Source organism: Vicia villosa, linkage group LG2 (assembly GCF_029867415.1).
Source record: "Vicia villosa cultivar HV-30 ecotype Madison, WI linkage group LG2, Vvil1.0, whole genome shotgun sequence".
In the NCBI taxonomy this organism is placed as follows: domain Eukaryota; kingdom Viridiplantae; phylum Streptophyta; class Magnoliopsida; order Fabales; family Fabaceae; genus Vicia; species Vicia villosa.
Window position 1 is genome coordinate 28,161,796 of NC_081181.1, and position 17,922 is coordinate 28,179,717.

The 17,922-nt window shown below is 35.9% G+C and overlaps 1 protein-coding gene across 1 annotated transcript; it reads left to right on the top strand.

The window, feature by feature from the left end:
- The first annotated feature begins 351 nt into the window (after nt 1-351).
- LOC131649775 (S-adenosylmethionine decarboxylase proenzyme) lies at nt 352-1,800 on the top strand. The gene has a single exon (XM_058919533.1). It carries the CDS (start codon nt 526-528, stop codon nt 1,585-1,587), a length of 1,062 nt encoding a protein of 353 aa, XP_058775516.1. The 5' UTR covers nt 352-525; the 3' UTR covers nt 1,588-1,800.
- The last annotated feature ends 16,122 nt before the right edge of the window (nt 1,801-17,922 follow it).

The window sequence follows — 17,922 nt, forward strand, 5'->3', positions numbered from 1 at the left end:
TACAGCAGAGTTTTAATGTGTATGTTGTTTATATTGTCTGTTAACAGGACTGAATGAGCTAATGGAGTCTAAAGGAGGTAAAAAGAAGTCTAGTAGTAGTAGTAATTCCTCATCATTATTCTACGAAGCCCCCCTCGGATACAGCATTGAAGACATTCGTCCAAACGGTGGAATCAAGAAGTTCAGATCAGCTGCTTACTCTAACGTTAGTGTTCTTTCATCGGAAAATGAAACTATTGCATTATGATTTAGTCAATTCCATCCATTTTGTTATTAGTTGATCTGTATATTGATAATGTTTTGGTTGTTTCAATTCTTTGCAGTGCGCTCGCAAGCCATCCTGATATACCGTCCTGACTCTCGTTCCCGTGCATGCCAGCACTTTTCTATTAGCTTTTTTTGTTTTCTTTTAGCTTTTTTCACTGCTCTCCTTCAAACAACATCTTTCCAATTCCTCTCCTTGCTATTATACTATTCGTTTCTCTCCTTGTTTCTATTGTATTTCTCTCTGTTTGAACCGTCGCAATGGCAGTTTCTGCAATTGGTTTCGAAGGATTTGAAAAGAGGTTGGAAATATCCTTTTCCGACCCTGGACTTTTCTTTGACCCTCAAGGAAGGGGTTTAAGATCTCTCACAAAATCCCAGTTGGATGAGATTCTTGCACCAGCCGAGTGCACCATTGTTTCTTCCCTCGCAAATGACGATGTTGATTCCTACGTTCTATCTGAGTCCAGCCTTTTTGTTTATGCCTACAAGATCATAATCAAAACCTGCGGTACTACCAAGCTACTGCTTGCAATTCCACCGATATTGAAATTGGCCGAGTCCATTTCTCTTAAAGTTAGATCTGTGAGGTACACCCGTGGCAGCTTCATTTTCCCTGGTGCTCAGTCTTTCCCTCATCGCCACTTTTCCGAAGAAGTGGCTGTCCTTGATGGCTTCTTTGGCAAACTTGGATCAGGCAGCATGGCTTATATTATGGGTGGATCCGATGAAGCCCAGAACTGGCATGTATACTGTGCCTCTGCAGATTCCGTGAGCCCATCGGACTCTGTCTACACACTCGAGATGTGTATGACCGGCTTAGACAGGGAGAAAGCATCCGTTTTCTTCAAACAACAGACAGGTTCAGCTGCCGAGATGACCGTCAACTCTGGCATTAGGAAGATTCTTCCAAATTCTGAAATTTGCGACTTTGATTTTGAACCTTGTGGTTATTCAATGAACTCTGTTGAGGGGCCTGCTGTGTCCACAATTCATATTACTCCAGAAGATGGTTTCAGCTATGCAAGCTTTGAGACTGCAGGGTACGATTTGAAGGCAATGAATCTAAACGAACTGACCATGAGGGTGCTAGCTTGTTTCCAACCAACTGAGTTTTCTGTAGCTGTTCATGTGCACAATGCAAGCAAGTCATTTGAGCAGGGGTGTTTGCTGGATGTTAAGGGATACTGTTGTGAAGAGAAGAGCCACCAAGGTCTTGGAATGGGTGGATCTGTTGTCTACCAGAAATTTGTCAAGACTTCCGACTGTGGCTCGCCAAGATCAACACTCAAGTGCTGGAAAGATGAAGATGAAGAAGAGTAGCTTTTGTGTCTTTAGTATGTTTGTCTATTTTAAATAAGTGTAGCCTTGATGGCTTAAACACATGGTTTCGTTTATTTGGTGTTTATGTGTCTAGAAGGTTATAACCTTCATTGTTATTTTCTTTTATTTGCTGTGTCTCTAGAAGGTTGTAGCCTTCATTGTTATTTTCTACTATTAAACTATGAAATTGAAATAAAGTGCATGTTATGGGAATTTCTTTGACTATTATTTGAATTATTTATTGTACGTTTATGTCGTTCAACTTGTATTGTATTGTAGGATTTTATTCAAATATAAACATAAATCAATTTATTTTTAACTTATCTCATTTTTAATCAAAAATCAATATCATTACTGTATAAATAAACAATTTATTTACCGTGTAACCAAACCAACAACCAAACAAACGCTTAGTTGTAAGAGTTGTACAGATTTTGACGTTTCTCAAAAAGCATAAAACTTGATGCGCATGGACATGCATATAATTTCGGAAATATGTTTAATTGTTTGCCGTGTATTCTACTCCCTCACAATGAGTGACTATAATATTATTTTTACCATAGTATCCTTATCATGTATTGAGAATGGTGAACTTTTTAAGTATTGAGAATGGTGAACTTTTTAATAATTAGAAGGTAGAATTGAAAAAAATGTATTGGAAATTGAAATAGGTCATTCATTTTGGGACATCATTTTATTCCAAATAGATCACGCATTGTGGGACGGAGGGAGTATTATTTTAAAACTTTTTTATTAAATATTTATACATATTTATATTCAATAATTAAACGGGACAATTAGTTATTTTGACCAATGAATAAATTAACTTTTATTTTTAGTAAAAAAGAATATTTAAACTAATTATTATTTATATCATTATACATAGAACAAATGTATACATTAAATAATTATTTAAAATTAGTATTTTTAATATAAAAAGGACAATTATAATATATCAAAGGACAATTATAATATATTAGAACAAATGTATACATTGAAAAAAGAAAAAAAATATGACAAGTGTATAATTAAAAGATTAAAAATAAGAGAAAAGTACACATTCAAAATATGACCAATAATTTATATTATTTTTTAATAAAAATATTACAAATGTATTTAAATATAATTTAAAAAGTAAAAATAAAAGAAAATTATGTGCGTTTAAGAAAAAATTATATATTTATCATATTTTAAAACAATTGTATATAAATTTTCTCATATATCAAATACTAATAATTCATTTGTCATTGTTTTAAAGTTATCTAATCTTTATATATAATTGTTTAACTAAAGAGTGATATTTAAATGTACAATTTATGTATAAACGATACTTGTTGCTTATCAATTAGTAAACTTTCCTTTTTCTTCTTCTTCTTTAATCTAACTAAAATTGAGAATAATCATATTATACTAATTATAAATTATAAAAAACGTACACGTTTTTTTTAATTATCTAACTAAAATTGAGAGTAATCATATTTTAATAGTTATAAATTATAAAAATTATACACAAGACGAATATTTGTTTTTCTTTTATTATGTTATGTAAACTAAAATTGAAAATAATCATATTACACTACATACGGATTATAAAAATTATACGCAAGGCAAATATTTGTTGATGAAGAAGAAAATTAGTAGTTTTTACACACTTTAAACTTTTAACACATTTTCACTTTAATCATACATTACACGACACAAATATTTGTGTCCCTTTTTTAAATCTATTTCAAATGATACAACTTCTAAATCAACATAGCCAATTGTTAATATTTATTTGTCACTAACATTTACTTAAATTTAATATTTAATATTTTTTAGTTAAAAATAAAAATAATTATAAAATATTTATTATAATTTATTAGTAAAATATCTATTTTGGTCTCTTAACTATACTTTTGGGTTCAGATTGGTCCATTAATTTTTTTTTTCCGTGTCACTTTAGTCCTTTAATTTTTTAAACAAATTCCAAAATCAAATTCCAAGTGACATGTTACTTGATGATGTGGATTAGTGGACTCCAAATGGCAACCAAAACAAAGGGATAACACATCTTTGATGTTCAAAACGAAGGAACACTAAGTCTGCTACACGAAGGCGATTTTGAAGGCGATTGCGAAGGCAACTTCGAAGGAAGGCGATTATGAAGGATTCAACCCGCGTTTGAAGGAATGATTGAAGACGAAGTTTCGATTTCAAATAAGTATTGTGTGCATGTTTTCATAAATGGATTAGGGCTTTGTACATTTAGGGATTTAAGTAGATTTAGGGCTTTATGTACAGTTAGGTTATTGGTAGATTTAGGGTTTTGAATGTTTGTTTTGGACCTGTGTTAGGTGACGAATTCTATTTGAATAAGGTTAATAGATGAATTTCTGAAGCTCAAAATTCACCACAGTGGTGAATTCATTGATCCTGAACCTAGTGTGTATGAAGGAGGATTAGTAAATGATTTGATAGTAGATGTTGATAAGTAGAGTTATTTTGAGTTAGTTGGTGTATTGAAGGAATTAGTTATAGGGACTTTGAGAAAATGTATTACAAGGACCCTCATTTGGGATGAATGCCTTTGTTGATGACAAATGGGCTTTAGACATTGCAGATCTTTACAAGGTACACCCGTCGCACCCCAAATTTTCCCCACCTTACATTTTACTTGCCATTTGGTTAAATCATACATCATTGGTGATTTTAATCCAGTCACATACATACATTCATTGTTATTTTTTAAGGTCAAAATTGAAGTTGTGGATTTAACTATGAAGTTGATGGTTTTTCAATGTGGAAGCTTAGCTACATGGCCAGAGGTTTCATCTGTGATCAAGGTCCTCTTATGATCTTTGTGTGGTTTGGCTCTCAATGCTGGCGGTTATTGGTTGTATTCATTCTCATTTGATTATGGTACAAGTTAGTGCTTTTTAGTTTTGGGTTCAACATCAGATGATTACCAGATTGATGAATACTTTAGAATTGAAATTCAAAGAAGAGCAAGTGGAATTGAAGTGTCTCAGATTTGATTTGGAGAGGAAGAGAAGTATTCATGGAAAGTTGACTTTTTGTTGACCAAGTCATGATCAAGTTATTCTCATGTAATATTTGACCATGGCAATATTCTTTGGAGTCATGCTTTGATTTTGGATTCAATTTCCAAAGAGAATATTCAAATTTGAAATACAATTTAGTTCATATTGGTTGTGGTGGAATGAAATTCTAAGGATTCCATTAAAACTAGAATTAGCATCTTACCACATGAGTTGTCTTATGTTTTAGATGTTAAGACTTTGGGATTTGGTTTGTGTTTCGCCATCTAAAACCTCAACTTGAGAATCATTAACCCTAACCTAAACTTGTCCATATATGGGATTTAAACTTCTTGAAGATGTTGATGACATTTTGTTCTCCTAAGAGAATGAGCTTCATAGCCATGTGGATTTTCACATCTAGTTTGGCCCTTGATGATGAAAGTGGAAATAGATATAGTCTAAAATTCCAGACATTTAGTTTATTAACCATAAAACATTTAATGAAATTGAGACCGAACTATTTTATTTTTTGAAGGCCTGTTGTGATTTGCAAACTAAATTAACATAATGGGGTTTTAAGCATCTTGCAAAGACGTTCTCAAGGAATTTGGAGACAGAAGTTAAATTCAGATTTCCATCCATCCAATTCCAAGTTATCCATTTCATCAAACCCGTTCACATTCAGTTCAATACAAGAACAGTCCAAGCATTTTTCAAACCAGTTTACAAAGCAGCTTACAAACTTAAAATGCAAACCAAATCAATGCAATCACATTTTTGAATCGAAATGGTAAGTTACATTTCAAACGACATTTGCAATCTATACTACAAAGTTCATGCTATTTAAACAAAAGGTGAACAAGTCCAAAGCCTAAGGAAAAAAACTATTGAATTACATGCTAAAGTCAACAACCTCAAAGGTGTCTCCGATTCAATTGGATAACTATTGGCTTATGTGGTACATATTTCTTGCAAGCTCTTCATAGTGATATTCAAATCTTGCACCAAATCTCCATTATTCCACCTGCTTTGTGCACCATAATGAAGCCCCTCTTCGGTGCAAAATTCCTGCCAAACATTATAGAAAAAATCAAGTGATCAAACATGCACAAATGAATAAACTCATGACAGGTCCAAAAGCTAAAACACATTACAGTACCATGTCAACACCATACCAGTTCATGTTGATAAAGGTCATTCATGGCACTATATCAACCAGCTTCAATTTCATTATTGCTTTATGTACCCTGCTGCCAATTTGCTAAAATCATGACTAGACCTGCATGGTAAAGCACTTATTCACACTATGGCCATACTGATCACTAAGGAAAATTGCAGCCAAGATGCACCATAGGCTGTCATGACAATCATCATCATAATAAGGATACAATGACATACAACAAACCTCTATCAACATATACACACAGTGCAACCATTCATATGGAAAAATATAAGTCAATTAACATTTACAATTCAAGTGCAATCCAACATACTTCTTTCTTAACATACATCTAATCCACAAGCCATGTTCAAACAAGTTCTTATTCAAGCTAATTCACAATTGTAAAAGTTTCATGCTTACATCAAGTTTGGAATTAATCAAGTCATCCCATTTAAGGTACCCAACACACATGAAATACTCCACACATAGCATCATCAAGACAATCTACACTAGTGCACCAGTTTGCAATTCTTTCAAAGCAATTAACATAATCATTAGCATAAAAATTAATACAAATACCACCTCATAGCAAAAAGGAAAAGAAAGCATGGTTTGTACATCAAGCTCAAGCATCCAAAATATTGTCAATTCAAGGGGATTTTGTGGCTGATAATTTTTGAGGAAAAGAGTAATAACAATGACAAAAAAAAACTAGAAACTTCAAGTGTAAGAAAACAAGATAATAGCAAATAACAAATATACAAGACATGGAATTTTGTTTGGTACTTGCTTTGTGATGTCATTAATCAATTGGAACCACCTCCCTTCTAGAATTTCACTAAAAACAATGTTGGTTCTGTGTTGCAGCAATTTTGGTAAAACATATTTTTAGGATGTTCTGCAAAGATGTCAAAGCAGATGTCTTAACATCCTCTCAGTTTCTTAAACTGAACAAACTAACAGTTTCTATTTTAGGGTTTTGTGTTTTCAGGTGCTTGTATTAGAGTAATTATTACCCGATTTCTTGGAGGTTTTATTGGGTGTTCTAGAACACTATTCAAAGATTGACCCAAGCCCATGACTGCTCGTGAGTGCTGATCTATACGAGTTCAGTTAATCCTAATTATGTTGTGCGGCATTTTGTTAAGGACTATGTGCTCTGTGTTTACCGAGTGTTTTTCGCGTCCTTTATTGTGAATTGTGATCTGCTCTAATGTTGGATCGATATTAGAGTTAGAGTATTCAGATTGCGCTGTAAGTTCCATATGTGTGCATTCACAAACCCGTAGGTGCTGAATGCTGGTTTAATCTCCAAACCTGTTAAGTAAGGAGAGTAGTTTCGTCCTCATAAGCTTTTAAACATTGAGGATTGTGTGTCTTGGAAGAGTGTCTTTTGTTTTTATTGTTTGTGTTATTTTGTCACTGGGTGTTGTGATTGAAGGGATTTGAGGAGGGCCTCATACCTAGGTGAGTCTTAGGTAGAAGTCATAGGAAGGGTAGTGATTAAGTGAGAAGTGTAAACGGGGTTGTTTAACTTCGAATTGATACTATCAAATATTAGTTTCGTCCCTGGCTTGGTAGCCCCCAAAGTAGGTGTGTTTGTCACCGAACTGGGTTAACATATCGCTGTGTTCTTTACTTTCTGCAGTTTTTTTTATTACTTCTGCTGTTTGAGTTATTAGTTTCATCAACAAATATTTGTGTCGTGACATCTTATTCGACATCACATATCTGATACCAGAATTTTAATTAGTATCAGAGCCGGAATCCTTCTCTGCATCTGGATGAGATCTAGGGAGGTTACTTTCTAGTACAATGGACAAGGAAGTAGGATTTTTGAACAAACCACTTGTTTTGGATGGAAGCAATTATAACTACTGGAAACCTCGTATGATGGCTTTCTTGAAGTCCATAGACAGCCGAGCCTGGAAGTCAGTCTTGAAAGGATGGAAGCATCCCGTTGTTATAGGAGCAGACAAACAACCCACTACTGTACTAAATCTTTAAGAAGACTGGGACAAAGAAGTGGATGAACTTGCTCTTGGAAATTCTAAAGCCCTAAATGCCATCTTCAATGGAATTTACAAGAACATCTTTAGGTTGGTGAACACATGTTAAGTAGCCAAGGATGCATGGGAAATTCTCAAAACTGCCCATGAAGGTACATCCAAAGTGATGATGTCAAGACTCAAACTTCTAACCATCTAATTTGAGAATCTAAGGATGAAAGATGATGAAAACATTCATGACTTTCATATGAATGTTCTTGAGATAGCGAATGCATCCAGTGCATTAGGAGAGAAGATACCAGAAGAGAAACTGGTAAGAAAGATGCTCAGGTCCCTTCCCAAGAGATTTGACATGAAGGTGACTGCTATCGAAGAAGCTCAAGACATTAACCGGATGAGATTGGATGATCTATTAGGATCTCTTCAGACGTTTGAGTTAAGCATCAATGATAAAGCCGATAAAAAGAACAGAAGCATAGCTTTTGCTGCCAACACTAAAGTCGATATGAAAGAATGTGATCTAGATTCAAATGAAGGAATATCCAATGCCATAGTTCTGCTTGGAAGACAATTCAACATGGTAATGAAGAATATGGGAAAAAAATTCAAGATCAAATGTCTAGGACCACTCATCTGACATCTTTAATTTGAATGATGCTGGAAGAAGGAAAACTGAAGATAAGTCCTCACAAGAAAAGGGTATACAATGTGATGAATGTGAAGGTCTTAGACATTCCAAAATTGAATGTCCTACATATCTCAGGAAACAGATGAAGGGGCCATCTATAACTTGGACTAAAGAGGGGTCTGAGAGTGACAGTGATGAAAAATCCAGCAAGCATGTGAAAGCCCTTATTGGAAGATGGGTGACAACTGAAGCCTCAAGTGATGATGAGCTAACTTATGATGAATTGGTTGCATTATTCAGAAAACTATATCAAATAAGTGAGAAACAAAAAGATCTCATACATAATATAAAAACAGAAAGGAAAGACCAGATGAAAACTATGACTAGATTGGAAGAAGAAGTGGTCTCTCTTAAGTCTGAACTTGACAGGATTCACAAGTCTGTCAGGATGCTGAATAATGGGACTAACCTACTAGATGAGATCCTATAAATGGGAAGAGCAACAGGAGACATGAGTGGATTAGGATTCAACGAAAACAAGAGACCTATTTCAAATTCCACTCAACTCAAGTCCAAACCAAAGCCATCGAATCATATGTCTCAACATCATGGCAAGAGTAATGTCATCCATACCAAGAAAAAGTTCCAACACTGGAGATGCCATCATCGTGGTTGATTTGGTCATATAAGACCTTTTTGTTTTAGGCAGTATGGGTTCCCTAATGCTACCCTTCCTCTCAAGGTCGACAAGGAAGGATCAAATAGCAAGAAAGTAAAGCACTGGGTCTCTAAGAATAAAGTTTCTAGTCTTATGGCTCATACCTCAATCAGACGTCTAGCCAAAGATGTCTGGTACTTTGACAATGGCTGTTCGAGGCATATGACATACAGCAGGAATCTGATGTTGGATGTCAGACCTTATTTCACTAGCTATGTAACCTTTGGTGATGGGTCCAAAGGTAAAATCAAAGGAGTTAGGGGTCTAAAGGGCTCAGTAGGACCAAACCTGAGTGATGTGCTACTTGTAAAAGGGTTGACAACCAATATGATAAGTATAAGTCAATTATGTGATCAGGGGTACTGAGTAAATTTCTCTAAAACTGAGTGTATCGTATCCAATAAGAAGAGTGAAGTGGTAATGAGAGGAGTCAGGACTAAAGACGAGTGTTACATATGGGTTCCTCAAGGGCTAAGCAAGTCTTTCCTAAAGAAAGAGGAAAGTGAACTCATAGGCACTCAAATATGTGTTAACTATGCTGTTTCTAGTGAAAAGTCTGATAAGATGCCTCAACATTATACAAAAAAATGAAGTCAAAATATGATGGCCTATTCTATCACCCTGGTCTACAAACTACGCAGAATAGAGATCCTGTATTCCGGTCTCAGAATACAGGTGTCAATATTATAATTAAAGACTTCAAGGTCCCGCAAAGAAAACTAGACGGTGATATATACAAGGTTTTATTGCAATTAAAAGCATGCGGGAATATCATCAAAGTTTTCTTATGTCATTTATTTTGGTATAACACAAATGCTATTTTAGGGCTAAAAAATTTAACAAGTACTCATCAAAATCCATCTATTCAAATCATTATCGATTATCCTCCCTCGTGCCAATCTATTTCTCTCCCTCTCTTCAACAAATTTCTCATCTTCGTAACCCAAAGAGGATCTATTCGTCAACGATTTCTAGTGCATAAATTCGCAAGGATGTCTCAACATTGTGGTTCATCTTCTACTTAACATGTATCTAGTGAAGAGGATGTATCTAGGCCTAATATCCACTCGGTATCACCTTCTCGCGATGAGGTACTCGATGTTGTCCCATTGTCCATTGTTCCGTGCTCAGCAACAGAGTTCAAGAGGGCAAAATTGCCTTATGCAAGGTCATCGCAATCAACCTCTGTTCCCCGTAGAGGTAATGTTTCTAAACCTAATGTTGAACCATCTTGCCCTAATAACTCAGAGAAAAATATCGTAGCTGTAGATAGACACATTAGAAATATTGTTGCTCAGACTTTAGGTATGAGTGTGGATGAGACCTCTCAAATGCATGCTGATGTAAACATGGGTACTAACCCGCATGACACTATGACCTCATCTAGGTTGGAAAAGGTTGGGGGAGAAGGGAGACTTTCCAAACTTGCCTCCTTAGTCCTAGAAGAAGTTAGAACCAGTACTGATAAAAGGGTTAGAGAAGCCCTCTGCAGGGAAGGAATCTTCGGCCATTCGTCACACATCTGAACCTAGGAAGTCATAGAATCCTGCTGCTAAGGTTGTGGTGAATCTTGATGACTTATCTGATAACGATCTCATCACTACTGGAATTCCTGGGATTGCTGAGAGACTCAAGACCAGAAAAGGCAAGGCTGTGGCTACCTCCACTCCCACCAAGACAAGGACTAGGTATGGTCCCTCAAAACCCTAGAGTAAAGAGGTTCCTAACTCCAACAAGAGGAAGATCAGGGATTCTGCTACTTCATAAAGTGATGCTGAAGAGGATGTCCAAGACATCTTGACTAAGAAAAAAAATCTGAGATGAAGAACCTTTCAGTTCACGTGCCCGATGCCCCTATGGACAACATTTCTTTCCACTCTAGGGACAGTGTTAACCAATGGAAGTATGTTTATCAAAGGAGAATTGCTCTTGAAAGAGAGTTGGGGAAAGAGGATCTTGAGTGTCCAGAGATTATGAATCTGATCACTCATGCTGGCTTGATAAAGAGTGTAACTCGGCTTGGAAAATGTTACGAGGGTCTTGTAAAGGAGTTAATTGTTAATATTCCGGTGGATTGTGCTGACCACAAAAGTAAATAATTCAGGAAAGTGTATGTTAGAGGGAGATGTGTTGAATTCTCATCGGCTGTTATCAACAAATATATGGACAGAAGAGAAGATGAACAATGTGAAATGGAAGTGACGGATAACCAGGTTTGCAAAGTAATAACTGCAAATCAGGTGAATACCTGGCCGATGAAGGACAAGCTCCCAGCAAGCAAATTGAGTGTTAAATATGCCATCTTGCATAGGATAGGGGTGACCAACTGGGTTCCTACCAACAACTCTTCAGTTATCTCTGTGAGTTTAGGAAAATTCATTTATGCAGTTGGAAGCAAGAAGGCCTTTGATTATGGTTCCTACATTTTTGAGCAAACTGTGAAGCATGCTGGCACACGCGTAGTAAAGATGCCTATTGCCTTTCCTACTCTCATATGTGGTATTATCTTAAGCCAACATCCTGGGATTCTTCTTGGCATTGATGTAATCGCGAAACGGGAGTCTATTATGTCTCTTAATTTTAAACTTTTAACAGGTAAGCATGTCCCTGACATTGCCATGACATCTGCATCTGCTGAGAACAAGATCTCAACCAAGGCAGAGATAATTTTTGAACTTGTGAAGGTCCACAAAGAACTTGATGATGTTATCAGGGTTAGCTCTGCAAGAAAGGCTAAGTTTGAAAAGATGATCAAGGACCTAAAAAAGGATGACAGTGCTGTTGAGGAAGTGGACTATGAAGGAGGAAGGTCGGATGATGAGGAGGACAGTTCTGAGGCTACTGAGTTTGCTAGTCCTGGAGACAGCTAGAATCTGGCTAATAACTGTGATTTTTTTGTTGTTTTTTGCAACTGCGCGTGCTCACATATTTTTTTATACTCTCCTAACTACCTTGAATATTTTCTTACTCTTAATTTTGGCATAATCTGGATAAAAATGGGGAGTATTTAATAGCTCAAGTTACTTACTAGTTAGTTAATTATGGTAAGTTGAGGGGGAGCATGTAGTATGTTAAGGGGGAGCATGTGAATAACATGTGAATGTGATGTCCCAAATAATTCAGTGCTGCTGTGCTGCTGCTCTGAGTGCTGTGTGTGATTCTGAGTATGTGACCTAATGATGTTTTAGCCAAAATTTGCCAAAGGGGGAGTTTGTTGGTTCTGTGTTGGCAGCAATTTTGGTAAAACATATTGTTAGGATGTTCTGTGAAGATTTCAAAGCAGATGTCTTAACATCCTCTCGGTTTCTGAAACTGAATAGAGTAACATTTTCTATTTTAGGGTTTTGTGTTTTCAGGTGCTTGTATTAGAGTAATTATTACCTGATTTCTTGGAGGATTTATTGCGAGTGTTGATCTATAAAAGTTCATCTAATCCTAATTGTGCTGCGCGACATTTGGTTAAGCTCTCTATGCTCTGTGTTTACCGAGTGTTTTTCGTATCCTTTATTATGAATTGTGATCTTCTCTAATGTTGGATCGATATTAGAGTTAGAGTATTCAGATTGTGCTGTAAGTTCCATATGTTTGCATTCACAAACATGTAGGTGCTGAATGCTGGTTTAATTTCCAAAGCTGTTAAGTAAGGAGAGTAGTTTCGTCCTCATAAGCTTTTAAACATTGAGGATTGTGTGTCTTGGAAGAGTGTCTTCTGTTTTTATTGTTTGTGTTATTTTGTCACAGGGTGTTTTGATTGAAGGGATTTGAGGAGGTCCTCATACCTAGGTGAGTCTTAGGTAGAAGTCATAAGAAAGGTAGTGATTGAGTGAGAAGTGTAAACGGGGTTGTTTAACTTTGAATTGATACTATCAAATATTGGATTCGTCCCTGGATTGGTAGCCCCTAGAGTAGGTGTGTTTGTCACCGAACTGGGTTAACATATTTCTGTGTTCTTTACTTTCTGCAATGTTTTTTATTACTGTTGCTGTTTGAGTTATTAGTTTCATCAACAGGTATTTGTGTCATGACATCTCATTCGACATCACATATCTGATACCAGAATTTCAAACAAAATCAGAAGTTCTATTTCCTCTATTGCCCTTTTGCCAGCTTTCATGGTCCCCACAAAATTCTCCATAAAAATCCATCTAACGGTTTTATTCTCATCCTATTGACAACTCACAATTATCCAGCTTATCATTCTTATACCCTCCTCTATCCTCTCTCACGTATGATGTAACACCCTAATTTTCCACCGTATATTTATAATTAAAATTCGATTAATTTAAAACTTTGTTACAATTAGGATGCTACCTTTATCAACAAAAACCTGCTCATATCATATGACATGTAACACATACAATTTTTTAAAAATTATTAATAATAGTAGTAACAAACATCATCAAGTCTAACTTCATTTTATTGTAGCGGAAAACATCAACAAATTATTATTTTAATATCTCAAAGCATAATCATATCTTATAATAATTAAACGAAATAACAAACATCGGAGGTTACAAAGTAATCTCCCTCAAAACATAAAGTAAACACATAAGCATTCCATTCCCCAGTGTTACATATCAAAGCATACACCCACTCAACAAAAGCACAATGAAGAACACTCTCTTATACTCATGTCCACACCTTCACTAAGGATCACCGACATGTTATCCACGTGGAGGCAACATTCAAACAGAAGGGGTGAAATATCATAATTATATAAAGCAATGAATAATAAGAAGTAAGTAACAGATTATTTCATGCATAATCACCCGTTCCACCCAACACCTTCCACACAATCAACCACACCCAATTTCACATTGTTCATGTAATAATAACATTCAAGCAATGACAACAATCATTCAATAACAACAATTATGCAATGCTTAAAGACTTAACACCATGACTCAATACATAAGGTGCCAATATGTCAACACTTACGTTCACCGTTCCGATCCTAACCATAGGCATGGAGCATACCAAAATCGCACTCAATCCACACTGTTGATGTTCTGCTATGTAGAATTGTCTTATTTGCATCAATGCTTGGCTAAAACATAATAGCAGCTGAAAGTAATAGTGTATAAGTCTTGCAAATATGAAAAGAACAAAAGCGGTACTAAAGAAAGATGTTATATGGAATGTCATGACTTCAACCATGACATCGCACCTGCAGAACGGAGGAAGAAAGATTCAGTTTGGTTTAAAACAAATACATAATATTCTATGTGAATATTATGTAATCCTATATGGCGCATATTTAAAGGTCAAAAGAATAATTGAAGAATCAGATCAGAAGATTGAAGATTCAGGAAGAATCAGATCAGAAGATTGAAGATTCAACAGTTTCTAAATTATGAAACTCAGGATTAAAAGACCTTATTTGTAGCAGAATATTTTCTGTAATTTGTAACAGCCAGAGTGCTGCGATTTGTAAGCCCAAGTCCAATTGGGATCAGGTTATAAATAGGAAACTTTGTAACCTAGTTTTGTAAGCTAGCCAAGTATTATCAAGATGTAGTCTTTAGGGTTAGCCGTGTAGGTGAACCACCCGGTGTGTGGGATGGTCACTGATTTGTGCCTCAAAACCTGTAGGTGAGAGGTTTAGTGTAATCACTCAGAAGCTATGAAGCAATGAGTGAATGTGTGTTCTTGGAGGAAGCTTGTAAGCAACTTCAAGATTGATATTGTGTTTATTTGTGTTTAGAGTGTTGGGAATTAGGCTGTCGATGCAGTGGTTGAGTTGTTGACTGCTAGACATCATTGCTATGATTGGGAGTGGAATGGAGATATTCCATATCTAGGGAGAACCTAGGTAGAGATTGCATTGGGTAGGGTTTGAGTGCGAAGTTGTAAACAGGGGAGTTTAGCTTCAAATTAAGACTACATATAGTGGATTTCCTTCCTGGCTTGGTTGCCCCCAGAGTAGGTTATTAAGAACCGAACTGGGTGAAGAATTCTGTGTGTTGTTTATGTTTCTGTTTTGTTTATGTGTTTGTTTAGTTTGGATGTCATAACATCGTGCGTGACATCAATGTTTGATTTAATGACTGTGCTGTCACAGACCCTCTGCAAAGCAGAGTTATTGGTGTTAACTGAACTAATATGAGCCCTGCACTCATGGACTTCTGAATGCAAGAAGTAATCAAAATTTGGGGGATCTGTATGTACTGCCTCAGCTAAGCTGATGACAGAAAAGGTGTCGTGACATTGCGTATGACATTCTGAGTCTGTCTTACCGGAATTTCAGTTGGTATCAGAGCAGGCATCCTGTCTGTTTCTAGATGAGATCCATAAGGGATACTTTCTGGTTGCTGAAGGTAGAAGATTGTTTGAACATTTCTGTTCATATTGTATGGTCCCTAGATGTGGAGAATGGACCTATGTATGGCGACCTAAACCAATCTGATCAAAACAGGTGTACTCTCTTGGCAAGAGAAGATGGTGTTGTTGGATTCAAGGATATCCAAAGATTTCATGCGGGAGTGAAGAATTTGTATTGATCTATTCAGCATATAGCAAAGTACAAAAGAAGAATATCAAAAACTTCATGCGGGAGTGAAGTGAATGATAAGGTAATCTTTGTACTTATCTGTTTTTGTTTGGTCAGAACTTTGGTTAGGTCTTGTTGTTTTGGATTGTTTAGCTTCAATCCTTGGCTGTCATGCTTACCACTGGTTCATGGAATAAGCATTGTGTGAATTATGTTGATATATGACTATTTTTCCGCTGCATAGTCTCTGAGAAACCCTAGGGTTATGAAGGATCAACAGAATGTATGGCAGGTATTGACAGTTGTAATTAAAGTGTCAAAGATACTTGAGTAATCTCTCAAGTCCACTCATAATTGAAGGATAGAAAAACACTTAGAAAGGGGGGTTTGAATAAGTGTAACTTTAAAAACTCTTAAAATAAAAACAATTGCACAATGTCTTTTATCCTGGTTCGTTGTTAACGAAACTACTCCAGTCCACCCCCTTAGAGTGATTTACCTCACCTGAGGATTTAATCCACTAATCAACCTTGATTACAATGGTTTTCCACTTAGATACCTTCTAAGTCTTCTAGAGTATTCTGATCACAACTTGATCACTCTAGGAAATCAATGCTTAGATACCCTCTAAGACTTTTAGAGAATCCGATCACAACTTGATCTTCTCTAGTTCCTTTACAAATGAATGTAAACAAATTCTTACAAGAGTTTTACAATGCTTCTTAATAAGCTATAATCACAACTGTGATATTTCTCTTAAGTTCTAAGCTTAATCTCACTAAGATATTACAAAAGTAATGTGAGGTTGAAGATGAAGTTTGAGAGCTTTTCAATTTGACAGCGTTTCTGTATTTTGCGTGAAAGTATTATATACAGCTTCTCATCAGAACTTCTATATATAGGCGTCATGAGAAGATGACCGTTGTGAGCATTTAATGTGTTGCGTGATCCGTACATCATTGTATTTAATGTTTCACTCTTTTGTCAACTACCTCGAGCCTTGCTTTTCCTGCTTTAACTGACTTTGCCTTTAATAGCTTCTAACGTTCCTTTTGTCAGTCAGCATAGCCTGTCATCTTGTACTTGCTTCTGATCTGATCTTTGTAGATACAACGTTTGAATATCAGAGTCATTCAGCTTGGTGCAGAGCATCTTCTTGTCTTCTGACCTTGAAGTGCTTCTAGCGTGATACCATGAGAACTTCAGTGCTTCTGCTTCTGAACTTAAGTTCTTCTGATGCTTCATAGACCATGTTCCGATTCTGCTTGACCATCTTCTGATGTCTTGCGAGAGCATGTTCTGATGTTGCATACTTGAACCTTCTGAGTCAGCGCTTCTTGCGCTGAATTGTGCACACTCTTTAAATATTTCCTGAAATGGAAAATGCATATGATTAGAGTACCACATTGTCTTATACAAAATTCATATATAATGTTATCATCAAAACTAAGAATATTGATCAGAACAATTCTTGTTCTAACAATAATGGCATGGTTTGTTAGAGCTGATGAATGTCACCTGATCAATGATATTCATAATTATCTGCAAGTGTGTACCTTGAAATTTTCAAGGTTGAGGTGTTCCTAGAAGGAGGAACAAATGTCCTATCTGATGTTGGGACATTAAAGAACTGGTATGCAGCTACCAGCTGAAGAACAGATGTTCTGGTGCTGAACTAATGTAGTGTGAGAACATTGGTTTGGAACCTACTCCTGATCTGGAAGAGGAGACATCTGCCTTGTGTGTTGATTGGTAAGAATACAATCAACTGAACCTTCCATCCCAAATTGTTAGTTTATTTCGGGCATATATATGGGAATATGGGAGTAAAGCTCAGGGCAAGTAAAAGAATTCATTCAGTTTTTTTAAGACCTGTATGAAGAATTCAAGATGAGCTTATATCTGGTATTCTCTTCTGATCAAAGAAACCAGATATGTGGAATGTTTTCTTAACCATAGAACAATTAATGGTGAAAACTGAATACTTTATCTCTATTACAATGAAATATGGTTTTGAATATTGTGCGATGAATTAAGGGAATCAGATTGCTGTGAAGAATCTGAGGTGTTTTCAAGCAATATGTCATAATTGAATCTGTTCCAGAAACCTTATTGAGGGAATCTCCTCTGTAGGTACAGATTTTGACATTCATTATCTCAAAATCAGAATGGAAGTCTGAAGAAAAGTTTATTGAGATATGGCATATATTATCCCTTAAATCATGACTGATGTGTAGCTGAGTTGATGGTGTGTGTCCTGCTTTCTTTGTCTTTCCTCAAGATACATGAAAAGGATGATGAGTGT

Coding starts and splice junctions, on each gene's coding strand:
- LOC131649775 (XM_058919533.1), top strand. CDS start 526: ATGGCAGTTTCTGCAATTGGTTTCGAAGGATTTGAAAAGAGGTTGGAA.